The sequence below is a fragment of the Nyctibius grandis genome, chromosome 10, assembly GCF_013368605.1.
Source record: "Nyctibius grandis isolate bNycGra1 chromosome 10, bNycGra1.pri, whole genome shotgun sequence".
In the NCBI taxonomy this organism is placed as follows: Eukaryota; Metazoa; Chordata; class Aves; order Nyctibiiformes; family Nyctibiidae; genus Nyctibius; species Nyctibius grandis.
The window spans coordinates 15,571,113-15,585,341 of NC_090667.1; the positions used below are offsets into that span (position 1 = coordinate 15,571,113).

Below are 14,229 nucleotides of genomic sequence, written 5' to 3' on the forward strand. Positions count from 1 at the left end.
GACTAACGTTACCAGTCCAATTTTTTATCCTGAACTAACATTTTCACACTTCGAAGGAATTCACACTTCTGTTTATAAGTAACTACTTTTTGCTGCTATGAAGGTAGCTTTGCAGACGTGGGAATGGTTGTAAAAGCAATGTTGTACTGTCTTGATAAGCGTGCAAGCAGACCTTATGGGCATGAGGCAGCTGCTGCTATAGCTTCAGTAAGAAAAGGATCAAAATTAGCACAACGTTGGGTGAGTATCCTTGCTGTTATTCAGAGCTCAGGTCAAAAATAATCAGGTCAATGCTGTACTGCTGCTTTATCTGCTTTGACTGAATGGTGGAGTGTCTCACATTAGCACAACCCACCAGCTATTAGCAACTGGGTGTATCTTCTAAACTGTAGAGGTGGATGCGTGACACACTTATGGGATAGGCTGGAAGAGAGAAAGAAGTACAGTAAGAAAACGAGAAGAAACTATGGTGAAAGAAGAGGGATAGTAAGTGAAGATACAAAAAATATAACCATTAAAATAGTCATTAAAGGTGGCTGCAGTGCAAGCAGCGCTTCTGACGGGCTCTAATTATACACTGTTTTTGAAATTATGCAGGAAAATCCATGCACCAGCAGATTGTCAATGGATTTATAACCATTCTATAACCATTCATTACCAGCTCAACATAATGAGACAAAATACTAAAGATTTATTTAGTTTCTTAGAAGGACGTGGAAATTTAGAGACACCTAAACAGACAGTATTAGAGTTTTTTAAATGCTAACAAGGATGAAGCAGTTGCTCAAAGCAAGAGAAAAGGAAGGAACTAGAACCGTGAAGCCCTTCTCATCTTTTAAAAAAATACAACCACAAACTTGCAGTTTGTTTGTTTTTTTAATGCTGATGATCTTGACAAAATTTACAAGAAGGCTAAGTAAGTCACTGCTGTGCTTATTTTGGGGCGCTGTGCCATTTTAGATGCTCCATTTACAGTTCATCTGTAGTAGAGAGCACGAGATTTTCAGAGAAGAATTCTTAAAATCTGGATGTAGATGTATTACTGTTCCCAAAGTTCCAGAAAAAATCCTATCTGTACACTATGTAATGTTTAAGCTGTAGTTTCCTGCGCTTGCCTATGTACTTCAGCTGCTTTAGCCCTATCTAAAATACACACAAGACTAACCTCACCCACAAATTACTTTTAACAAGGAAGAGAGAATCAGTTAATTTACAACACTCTCCACACAGTCCATGGAAATCTGAAGATACAGCATTTCTTCAAGGATAAATTACTGGTTTTTAAGCTCAGTGCAAAATTAATTTCCACATTTTATGTTTTTTACACAAGCCTTTTATCCTTCTCCCATTGCAATTAATGGGAGTTCAAATGAAGCAATTAAAGCATTGCAACTTAGGATCTCTCTAAACTTTTATTCCAGCTGCATGCACACTCTGAAGCTGCGTAGTATGGTTGGTGTAACAGCCTGTTGAATTAAAAATCCCTTATGATCTCCTAGCTTGGGTTTAACACCATACTAACTCAGCTTTTGGACCTGAACCAGTTTATTTCCACTGAGCAAACAGCATGCACCTGCCTGCAAAAGACATTTCCCTTAAAGAAAGGCAAAAAGAAGGTAAGATATTTAGGAGATATTTCAGTGCCCAGAACATATCTGGTACACAAATGTTGCTGAAGCCTCTAGTTATTCATTTGACTCTTTCTTTTTAACAAACTAGAGCAGGATAAGATTTAGCATTTGAAAAAAAGCTGGGAAGCAGCTTTCAAGTTGTGCGGAAAGGCTCCAAGGGACACCATCATGCAGCCCTCAAGATTAGAAAAGCTAATTAAATATACTGCATGACTGAAGAGGGATTTTTAAAGAGTGAACAATCAAACCAAACCAAAAGGGTAAGAAAGAAGCAGGCCAAGCTACAGCTACTTAAAACCTTTCAGCAAAGAAATCTGAATGAGATGATGCATTTCATAAAGTCTGCCTGCACTTACTTTGCTGTATTAGCCATGATAATAGTTCCAGCTTCAGGACTATTAAAATCACCACGTGGGGGAGTGCAGAAAGGAGCAGAATTGGGGTTGTATTTCTGAAAGCTTACAGAACATACTGTCATTATTTTCTAAACACAGAATTAGATGTTGCTTCCCCATCTTTTAAAACTCCTTGGTTCTGTAGCACTGAAGTCAGATAAAAAGAGTGGTCAGCTCAGCTGTCACTCACTATGATTTAGGGCTTGAAACTATCCCTGTTCACGCATGCAGGAAGGCTGCCGTTCCAGGCATAACAAATCGTGGTAAATTGAACTTTGGATTCCAGCACTTCGCACGCTTATGCAGGCAAAACAAACTGATAATCTTGAAAGGAGCAGGTGTAACAGTGTCACAGCCTTTCCAAGGCTCCATGCTTCCAAATACTACAGAATATTCTTAATCTGCACAATCATTCAGTGTCCACAGGACAGGCTGGCTTTGCCCACTCTTCCATAGGGGGTAAAGCTTACAGAGCACTCTGGCTACTGTCAATATCATGGAGACCACAGTGAAATTAGAAAACGCTGTATTTCAAAATAAGTTTACTACTACGAAGTGTTTAAAACCTGAAGCCTTAATTAGAGTGTTTTTAAATAAATGAATACAGAATGCTCTGCAAACTGTTTCACGCAAATGTTTATTCAATTAGGAGCTGGTCCTGCAAGGTGCACAGGATCTGTGCCTCACAAAGGTAAAGCAAGTCATGTACACTTGTGAAATGCTGTAATTTTATGCTCTTTAAAATTAGATAGTAAAGCTAGGCTCGAGTAAAAAGAACACACGGAAAGGATGTTGGATTAAGGGTAGGAAGTACAGAAACTACTGCGTACCTTTGTAATATGGTCCTGTAAGCAATCTATCTCCCTCTTCTTAGCCACTGTCTCCGAGATTACCAGTGTTCACAGCTAGTTCGTCCACCTGAGAAGAGCTCAGCAAGATTTCTCCTGACCTTGGGCTTCTCTCAAATGACCTAGTAACCCACCTAAGAGTAGATGTCTTGCTAGCACAGCTCTCAGATATTTTACAGCTTTTTGGCCCTCTAGCAGAACAAACACCAACAGACCTACAGGTGTACGCAAGGCCCAGTGTTTACCAGTATTGTTCCTTTGTGAGTTGATAATACGATTTTATCGTGACCTTCAAACACCAAACAGTGGAGGAACAATACTGTAAAAAGTGAGGAAGTGGATGCTGATGGAAGGCAGAACATAACAGCACAGATTTATTAATAGGTTGTAACTTTAGACATAATACGTGTGCAGGTTAAACAGGCACAGAGGTACGGCAGTAAAATTCAGACACAGGGCCCACCAATGGATCTGAACGTGTGTATATCCACAGCTCCGTGCACAAGAGGTTAAGTGGATAAATCATAGAATCACAGAATATAGTTTAGCTTGGGTTGGAAGAGACCTTTAAAGGTCATCTAGTCCAATCCCTCTGCAATGAGCAGGGACATCTTCAACTAGATTAGGTGGCTCAGAGCCCCGTCCAACCTGACCTTGAATGCCTCCAGGGATGGGGCATCCACCACCTCTCTGGGCAACCTGTGCTGGTGCTGTAAAAAATTTCTTCCTTATCTCTAGTCTAAATCTACTCGTTTAGTTTAAAACCATTACCCCCTGCCCTATCACAACAAGCCCTGCTAAAAAGTTTGTCCCCATCTTTCTTATAAACCCCCTTTAAGTATTCACTAGAAAAGGAGTTGAAAATATAAAACATAAGAAACAAAACATAATGATCTACAGTTTAGCAACAAGTCTAGGAATCTCCCAAACTGACATCTCTAAGAGCAAATACTGAAACCCGTTTATTTTTTAATAGGAACAAGATACTAAGTGATGTGCATATAAACACAGATGAATCCAATGTATTAAAAGCATTTGCTTTAAATCCTGATTAAAGAACAAAGCAAGGAAGATTCAATAATATAGAGCACCTCTTTAACTGTCTACACTCTGTTATTTTAACATCTTTTCCCAGGTATTCATACCTCATTTTTAAATTGTAACAGCTCCGTAGCAGAGGTCCTCTAGTATAATTAATATCTAGTTTCAACTAATGAACCAGATGCTGCCCATCGTTCCCTCAGTACTCCGTAGCACAACACAGTTAGGATCTGTTATTTTCCCAGGGACAGTGAAGTCATGAAATCTTAAAGTTTATAGACAACCTGGGGTCAAAACAGACACCAGAACAGCAGAAAAACTCATCCATGCGGTAGTTCAGGACTCCTGTAGAATCCTAAAAACCATTCAAAGGAAACCTACGTACTATCCACCGGAGCTGGTTGTTAACTGCAGGCTGGTCGGCTGCTCTGCATAGGCTTACGGCTCCAAACTGCTACAAGTCCCAAACCTGGAGAATGCATCAATAACTACCTGTCACACACAGCATTAAACTAGAGCACAAACGGCATGCAGAAAAACCTTGCACAAAAAGACCTACTAACTGGTTTGCAAAGGGTTACACACATTTTATCCCTAAAACAAAGCAGGTTATTCTCAAACTGGGCTTTAAGTGCAAAGATTCATTTCCTTCAGCTTAACAGGTCAATCAAGAAGCAGAGCACTGCTGGAAACAGAAGCCTGCTTAGTTAGCTCTACTTTTATCCTCCCTTCTTTCCACTTCCCAGCTATAAATGCTATTTCCCTGATAAAGTTAAAACAAAGTTCTACAAATACAGGTGAAACAGCAGTAAGGCAAACATTATACACCAGTGACACAAAAGCCCTTCTTGAACTGAATAGTGTAAATTATTCACGTGGCAAATGGAAATGTGTTACTTACAAATGATTCAGTCATCTCTTCTCCAGCACTGAAGTTAACGATATCCACGCTGTACTGATTCAGGGTAGAAGACTACCACCAATTTGTATACTGGATTTGAGTTCTTCAGGTGTGTCTTACTGGTTTAGCAAACAATTAGACGTGAATCTAGGGGCAGTGTCCCTAATTAGCCTACCAAGAAACACCACTATTTCTGCTAACAGCTTACTACAGACACCACTATTTCTGCTAACAGCTTACTACAGACTCTTCACAAAATTAGCTGTCAGAGAGGAAAAGATCAGATCTATGCTTCACACCTTGCTCCACTCTAGTGTTCTGTTTTGCTTCTCCAACCAAAGAAAAAGTTATTGTCAATGCAACAATAAACCCCCGACTCCTGACTCAAAAACTCAGCTCTACAACGGACTGTCTCACCCCTCGGAGCGCAGCAGGCATACTCTGGATTAGATGATACAGCCAGACCCATGGAAATTCAGCCCCTCCTTGCTCTCTCTCCCCAGTCAAGAGAGGATTCACATCTGTCCATGACCACATGTACGCCACAGAACCACGAAGACAGCACTTTTAAATATTTTTGAAACAGGAGCTATGCATTTTTCATGAAGGGTAACAAAATGCCTCCATAGTGTTTCGCTCTCCCAGTTAATTTTGCAGTTGCTTGCAAAAAGAAAACAAAATCTCCAAGAGTCCACGGTAAAGATAAGGGCTGGGAAACAAAATTAAGTCAAAGGGACACAGCAGAGAACCAGAGCTCTAGTTGGTAGCTCTTGGCTATGGTTGTGTCTTGCCATGTGGTGTCAGCAGCCTTACCAAGCAATGAATCATATTCAAATGAACAAGTATTTTCCTATGAGTTTCCAATCGTCACAATGCTACAGTTGCCACATGAACGTTATGCAATCACCGAAAAAGGGATGGTGCTCACAAAAAGGAAATGCAATGATCATGAAGCACAGGAGAGATGATCCACAGTACAAACACCTGGAAGTTATTTGAGGGAGAGGGATATGATTAAAGTTATAACTACAGTGCTGTCTACTAACGAGTTTGCGCTTTGAATTTAATTTTTAAAAGAGAGATTGCAGAGAGCGGAGTGTCTGAAAAAGAAAGTCAGAAAAAACAGTCTCTGTGATGCTGATTGACTGAGGGGTCTGAGAATGTCATAACCCGTGTTTCAGTTTTCCAGCCCGAAGCACAGCTGATGACTAGAAGTGCTGGTAAAAACTGCATATTTTACTGAAAAGATGTAAAGTACCGTACAGTCACTACATATTAGCATATCCTGAAGAAAGTAGCTTCCCAAAGGGACTTTGCTAATATAATTAAATGTTTTTATACAGGAGGCTTAGGGTTTTCATATTCATGTTATGACAAAGCAAACAGTATTTTTACTGACTGGACATTAATTGAAGTAGATGCAAATAAACTGATTCAATTTTAAAATATAGCACACAGATCTTAATTTTCCTGAGCTAGCTGAAGAAAAAAATAGTGAGACTGACAGGAAGTTTAGCAAAGCTATATATGCACCTAAAACACTGCTGCTGAGAAATTCCATAGCATTTGATTAAACAGCTATATAAGAAATTTAGAAGCAAGCTTCATACAATTCTTTAGTGCTAGCAGCACTGCTCAACATTTTCTGCCTAGAAATGAAACAGTAAGTTCTCGAGTCGAAACAAAACCAGTTAGGAGAACCTGCTTCCCCAAAGCTGCAATATTGTAAGAAGTCTCCTCTTGAAAAAAACACAGTACTTCAGAAGGGACATTAGTAGGCTACACGGATCTGCTTAGCTTTCTTCTATCATCCCAAGCAAAATCAAGGTAAGCGCAGAGGCAAAAATTAATCCAAGATTGAGTACATACAGCCAAAGTCTCTAAAAACAAATCACAAACACTGGAATGGCTGTACTCAGGTTTGACTACATACTCACAGGAAAATGCACTGCCTTACATTTGCCCTCTTAATCTGAGGCTCAGTCAGCTGATCTCAGGAACGCATCCAAAATATTATATGGGATTGAGTCAATCACTTGCCTCTGGGGTGCAGAACTCCACAACGAAGCCATGATTCAGCCACCTCTCACGACCTTAACTTCACCTGTGTTTGTGATGGGCAATTCAAAATACAAGTTATGTTGAAAAAAAATCTAGTGAGATTAGTGAAGTATGAAGCTCTGGGAAGTCTTCTGCAATCCTTAACACTTTAAGATCAGGTACTCGTTGCCACAAATTTAAAAATAATGTCTGTTGTTAAAGAGTATTACTATGGAACTCCGAACACTCAGCTTTGTACAGCACCACTGTGGTTCAGTTCAGCTGGATCTCAAGTTAATCAAATCCAGCCATCAGCACCTACACGGAAAAGAAACAGAAAAACCCTGCACCCTTTACACACCTGTGAAATCAGCCTCAGCCAGCTGGCATGCAAGAGCCCCTTTCCACACTGCATCCTACTCACTGGTTTGGTAGTTTCAAATGAGATCTAAAACTAAAGTTTGACCACTTGCAGCAACTAGGATGTGGGACTATGAAAAACAGCACACTAAAACTGAATACCCTCAGCCTGATTCTAAATTGGATTTTGGCAATTCAAACCCCTGTTATAGTTTATACTGATTAAACTCATTACCGTAAGAATCTTTGTGAAATGTGTAGATGCCGTATCATTAACAAGATGCAATGTTTTATTACGAGTCAGCTGTCTTTTAGTGCTAGACAAACCCCTTGCTGGCCTCTATTTACACAGCAATGTAACTTCATTAAAAATTCTGCATAATCATGCAATTATCAGTCTCCCTCTTCCTAGATTTTCCTTGGCAATATGGATGATACCCTGCTATATGCATTCATGTGAAATGATTACAGAGCTTTTATAAACTAGTATAACAACCTTTAGATTGAGCCTAGTTATCACAACAAATGACTGTGATGTGAGCCAGAAAAAAAGAATTAATGTTGAATAATTCCCTTAGCTCCTCTCTCTGAAAGAAAGCAGCCACCTGCCCTAAATATATTTCTGCGAACAGGCCGGCCGCTGACACACCCACCAGAAGCGAGTTCCCATTTCTTCGCAGGGCTCTGGGCCCCCCCCCCCACCTTTCCCACCCGGGATTAGGGCCTGACTTCTCCAAACCCGTGAGACCAGGGGCGCGGAGCAGCCAGGCTGGCACTCTCCGCTCAGCCTGGCTCCGGCCACTGCCGCCTCGCTCGCCCCTTCCCTGGCACAGCCCCTCCCGCAGCGGCCCCCGGCGAGGCCGCCTCGCTCCCGGCTGCGGCCCGGCCGTGCCTTCCCGGGGGGTGCGGGCAGCGGGGCGCCCCGCCACCTCCCCCAGACACCCCCCTTACGCGGGCAGGCGGCGGTGCCTCCCACAAACCCTGTTTTTTAATTACTCTTACTAATTCTTATTGCGCCGGTGCCGGGGCCCTCCTCAGCCCCTCAGCGCGGGGCCGGGGCCGCTCCCGCCGCTGGGGCCGGCAGCGGGGCCCCTCGCCGGCCGCCCCCGGCTCCCCCGGGCCCCGACACGGCGGCGCCCGGCTGGCCGCGGCTCTCACCATGGTACAGATGGAGGCGAGTCTCCGGACGGTCATCAGTATTTCCATCCGCCCGACGCGGCCCCGCGCCCCGCGGCCGCCCCCGCTGCCGCCGGCGCCATGTTGGGACGCAGCCGCCCAACTGACAGCGGCAGCCGGAGCCGCAGGTGGCGTAACCGCCAAACGGGGCCGGGCGCCGGCGGTGCGGCGCCCACACGGCGCCGGCTGCGCGCCGCGCCGCGCCCGGAGGGGTTCCCCCGCCTTTCCGTTCCGCTCCCCCTCCTTCCCCACTCATCTCCCCTCGACCCCGGGCAGCCGGGCCCTGAGAGGCCCCCTCGCTCCAGGCGTGTTGCAGGCCGACGTGGCGTCGTCCCGGCAAGGCCTCCCTCAGGGTCACCGCAGGGCTGGGCTGCGGCATCCCCCTCGGGGACACCGGGGCCGGGGACACCTGGTCACAGAATCACAGAATCACAGAATCAGCCAGGTTGGAAGAGACCTCAGGGATCATCGAGTCCAACCGCTGCCCCTACACCACCCTGTCAACTAGACCATGGCACTAAGTGCCATGTCCAGGCTTTTCTTAAACACATCCAGAGATGGGGACTCCACCACCTCCCTGGGCAGCCCCTTCCAATGGCTAATGACCCTTGCTGAGAAGAAATGCTTCCTAATGTCCAACCTGAACCTCCCCTGGCCAAGCCTGAGGCTGTGTCCTCTTGTCCGATTGCTAGTTGCCTGGGAGAAGAGGCCGACTCCCACTGCGCTACAACCTCCCTTCAGGTAGCTGTAGACTGCACTAAGGTCACTTCTGAGCCTCCTCTTCTCCAGGCTAAACACCCCCAGCTCCCTCAGCCATTCCTCATAGGTCAGACCCTCCAGACCCTTCACCAGCTTGGTCGCCCTCCTCTGGACTCGCTCCAACACCTCAACATCTTTCTTGAAGTGCGGGGCCCAGAACTGAACACAGTACTCAAGATGCGGCCTCACCAGTGCTGAGTAGAGTGGTCTGTGCAGCTGCGGGGATGGCGGGGAGCCCAGATGTGCTTCAGTTCCCTCGGGCTAGGGAGGTGGCTGGAGGCCCCGGTGGGATGCACGTGTCACCATGAAACTGGAGGAAGGCTCCATCCCCACTGGGATGGAGCTGGGGGATGTCACCAAGCCCCCCAGCGAGGGAAAGCACGGTCACCCCGGAGCACCGAAACGCCTCGAAGGTGCATGCTTAAACCCTGCTTTTCCCAAGGCTCTTTTCAGCAGTTGTGAGCACCCACAAACGGGTTTTTACGACGATGCCCAGTGCGCTGATGGAGTCGGACAGTGGTTTTGCACCAAGTAATCCTTTGCTGTTCTGCACCACGCGTCCCCGCTTCAGCAAAGTCACAAAAGGGTCTCTTTCAGAGCACAGAGCTATGAACGACAACAGTGTCTATTGTAAACCAGGAGAAAAACGAGTGTAAAACGTTGCCAAGTCACCATGTAGCACTTCACACAGCACATACCAAAAGCAAATACATATCAGAGGAAAACATCCCTCGTGAAGCCAGGGATGGGTAGAAATGTTTGTCACCTGGCTGATTAAGATCTACAGAATTGCGTGAAACCTGGAAGGAGCCCGGCTCACGTTTCATATTAACTATAAATTGAAAAGCGCTGATGAAGGTGGCTGGAAGCCCTCTGCTCACGCTGTGCACGAAGCACACCGTCAGCGGTGACAGGACTCTTCCCACACGCCGCCCCTTACTACGGCCCCGACCTCGTGGGATTATCTGTGGGGAAGGGAGGATGGTTCAGTTTCCAAAGCACAAACTTTTTTATGAGGCCAAGATGTTTCCATTCTATTTGAGTTGCTTGCCTGCAGCGATGTTCTCTTATACACATTGTACTTTCCACGTCATCTACTACAGGCTCCCAAGGGAGAATATTCAGCAACCTAAAAAAAAAAACCCTCACAAAATATGCTAAAAGTGAAAAAGGACACGTGCTACTTACAGGGCTTCCAGGAACGGCAATGCAACAAAATTAGGGACAGGAAGCACAGAAATAGTGGGATCTGTCCAGTGTTTAACCAAATTGAACTATATATTTAAAGGATCGCCTCCCTTACATCCCAAAATAGCATCAAATATGATTTACCACGGCTGTCACAATAGCATCTGAGGACATTTCCTTCCCCTTTGGCCTCAGGATCAGAACAACTTTGTGCTGGGTAGAATCACAGTGCTAAAATGGCAGTCTTGTCCCCAGACAACATCTTCTGAGTTACTGCTGAAGCACACGGATGAATTTTTAACCCATTTTACCCACGACCAGGCTCTGCACGAGGTGAAATGCCAAGCACACAGAGAAGGGCTGGTTCCTCGTGCACATCACATCCCATTCTGTTCCTTTCTGATCTCCTGCAAAGATGCTTTTTATTTGCCTTTCCCAACTATGAGGGTATTTAGTTACTAGGAGCAAAAAGGTGGTTCAAACGCTACTTTTGTTTAGTGCAGTCTGAGAACTGGCCTTTGGGCCCCAAGTTTGCAACAAAGAACAAAGACGATCAGACAAAGCTGCAAAGATCAATCCGTTGTTGTTTGGAACACATTCAGGAGTGGGGGACGTGTACACAAGCCGCCAGCTACGCGTTTTATCACAGCATCTGCCAAAGCAACCGGCGTTTCCCCAGCACCACGTTGAGCATTTCTGCTCAGAAATGAGCCGTACTTCTCCAGCCATGTACCATAACGTCAATATACTGCACAAAAACACCAGAGGTGTACTGGAGGTAAATGTAAGCATTACAAATAGACTTCTAGAAGAAAGATCTTTTAGAAGAAAGATCATTTTTGCCAGTGCTAGGCAGAAGGGGAAAGAGTGACAACCGCCATTTCCCCACCACGCTGGGGATCTTAGCAAGATCGCTCTGGCTCTGCTCATCTGTTGCTCCTTTTGTAAAATGTATGAGGCATAATTATATCCAGTTTTAAAAGCAATTTGACATCCTCATATGAAAAGCGCTATGGTAATGGCAAATATTTTTATTTTTAGAATGCTTCGTCTCTGAAGATGTGTAGGAGGGCCAACAACAATAAAAATAGAAAAATCTTATTAAAACCATGGCCAAAAGCAACATAGACCAATAAACAAATCTGTAAAAAACCTGGTGTGGAAATAACATAATCTCTGTGCGACATGCAAAGGCACATATCTTTGCATGGAGCAACCCAAGGAGTGGTTAGTGAAATCTCCAGAATCATCCAAATGTTTTCAAAGTTGCTCTGAGTTTTGCAAACATTCTCCCTCTAATTTAAGCTATTGTTTTTCCAAGAGAATTTGAATTTAAAACATGGTTTTCTTAGCTAAATATAAATCCATTGTGCACAAACAATGACAATCTCTTTTAAAAACAATTCTTACTCTACATGCCAAGGGTTATACAATCTCAAGTAGTGTGAATCTTTTTGCATGGTTTCACTCAGTGAAAAGACTATTCTGACAATCTAGAAAATCAGATAAAGATCAGATTGGAAAACCTCTCGCTTTGACTCTATCTTACTTGAATTCTTTCAGAATTAGAGCCTAAAAGTTATTATTGGGGGCGGGGAGCTTGAGAACAGATTTAAAACTTTTGGAGAATATGCTGCTTTTTTATTATTACTAAAACCCATTCTCTCTGGACAGAGATTTCTGCACTCAGTGGAAACAAGCTGTGGCTAGAAACACAAGAAGCCTGGGCTAGTGCATAAGAAATTTAGATTGAACCATATTAGCAAAGGAACGAGAAATCAATTGGTCTGCTTCCAAGATGCAGCCTAAAACTGCTTTCACATTTGTTTTAAGCAACCAGAAGCCATCACAGCTGCCAAAAGCAGCAGTTCAACATTTCCTCCACCACTGGTCTCTCATTCCTGCCCCCACGCATCTCCTCTCTCGTGTCAGCACCAGCATCCGTACAAGCACATGGTAAACAGCTTTTCCAGTCTCTCCGCATGCAGCAGCTGCTCCACACCCGTGATCGCTGTTGGTGCCCCGCTCTGTGCCTTCGCAGCCCCCGCGGTGCTTTTGAGATGCAGAGAACTGCACGCTGTACTGGCATGGAGGTGCTCCGAGGGTTTATGTAAGCAGCAAAATGCTACCCTGTGTCTCCTCCTCCATTCCTCTCCCGAAGATACCCAACATTTTGTTGGCTAAAAAGCCAGCTGAGCTGGCAGCTGCCAGTGATAACTTTAAGGTTTCTTTCCTAATTTATGAGTGCCACTTCCAAGTTCAGCATCATTTAAGCAGAGTTCATATGCTTTTTCTCTAGATGCATTACCTTACATTTATGTGTTTAAGAAAAGACTGGACATGGCACTTAGTGCCATGGTCTAGTTGACATGATGGTGTCAGGGCAATGGTTGGACTCGATGATCCCAGAGGGGTCTTCCAACCTGACTGATTCTGTGATTCTGTGATCTGGTTACCCAAGCGGACTTTAACTTTTGTTTCTCTTGATTGCGTTGCCTCTCTTTTGGAGCAAGCCAGCAGATCTGTATTCTTCTAGGAATGTCTTTGCTCCTGTAGAATATTCTCCATGATCTTGCTTCACTTATCTGGCTTTTTTTCCTGGGCTGAAACTCTTCTGGCCACCTAGAAGCTGACAGATATATTGCTGTTTGTTTTTATAGAAGGACTATTGTGATGAATACTTTTATATTACTCACTAACATATGCTTTTAATAGCAAATGGTAACAAAGATTCCAACATCCTACACTTAGAGGGGCAGACAGTTACATACTGCTGCTAGCTAATCCCAAAATTTATAATGTGTCCAGCTCAATAACACATTTCAAAGTGCCCCGTTAATTGACCACAAGATTTTGAGCATTTTCCTATTCCTCCTCTCATTTTGCCTATTCTTACAAAACTCGTGTGAGATTAAAGCACCCTGGTAATGAAATTTCCTGGAAAAGATTTTTCAGTGTTTGGGTGTTTGCAAGAATCTGGAAGCAAATTTACACTGGAAGACTTGAAAACCATTCACATAGGAGCCATGTCCCAAAAGACACATGATCTGGTGGCTCCCTCCCAGTCCCATGAGCTGGGTAGCCCTCCAGATGTTTTGTTCCACCTCTTCATCAGCTGACTGTCATGATGGTCAAAGTAGTAACACTTGGTGCTTACACAGCAACTCTGCACAAATACTGCTTCAGAAGGAGTTTTTAGAGGGGAAACAGAGCCTTGGAAACGTGACGCATCCATAAATCTTCTGAATCTTGTGCTTATTTCACTGGACTGCTGTGCACCAAAGCTGGATTTTTCTAAAGCCAGTTCACACTCAGCATGTCCCCTGTGGTGCTGGAGTGGAAATTGAGATCGTTTGACAACCTGGCCCCCAGTGCTTTGTGAAGGGGTGGTAAGCTAGAGACCTGACCCGATTTCCCATCCTCTTGTGCTCGCTCACAACCGTACCCCTGGCCTCTAAAACCTGCTGGGGAGGAGTCGTGTACACTGTGATTGAAAGCAGTGGTGTGAAAGAAGCTGGGCAGAAAAAGTCTTTTTGGTGGCTGCAGCCTCTGCGTGATGAGCCAGGAGCGTACAGAAGACAGGAAAAATCTGCACCCACAGGTCTCCATGATCTGTAGGTGGATTAGCTGCAGTGCCACTTTCTGTTCATACCCATGTCTCCCACACAGCGTGATGGAGTACATGTCTCAGAGGTATGCTGCCTGCACCAGGCAGGCTCGCCTCTTCCCACTGCTGCCTAAAGTGGCTCCTTGCAGACCTCTTTTGAGACGTAAATGCTCAAACTGTATTTTCTGTAGTTTAATTTACATCTATTTTATATTATTTGCAGTTTTGCTTTATCTGGGTCATTCCCCCCGCACCGCACCGCTCTTCCCTTTTTCTTCCCTCC

General features: G+C 44.6%; 1 protein-coding gene across 2 annotated transcripts in view; it reads right to left on the bottom strand.

The window, feature by feature from the left end:
* Window positions 1-8,488, bottom strand: part of LOC137667658 (ubiquitin carboxyl-terminal hydrolase 12-like) — a 31,363-nt gene extending 22,875 nt beyond the window's left edge. Inside the window, exon 1 of one of the 2 annotated variants that reach the window (XM_068408623.1) lies at window positions 8,375-8,488. In XM_068408623.1, the coding sequence (XP_068264724.1) occupies window positions 8,375-8,422 (48 nt within the window). In that variant the 5' untranslated portion in view covers window positions 8,423-8,488. The remainder of the gene's footprint in view (window positions 1-8,374) is intronic. The other variant, XM_068408624.1, reaches the window with a different exon arrangement.
* Window positions 8,489-14,229: the final 5,741 nt, after the last annotated feature.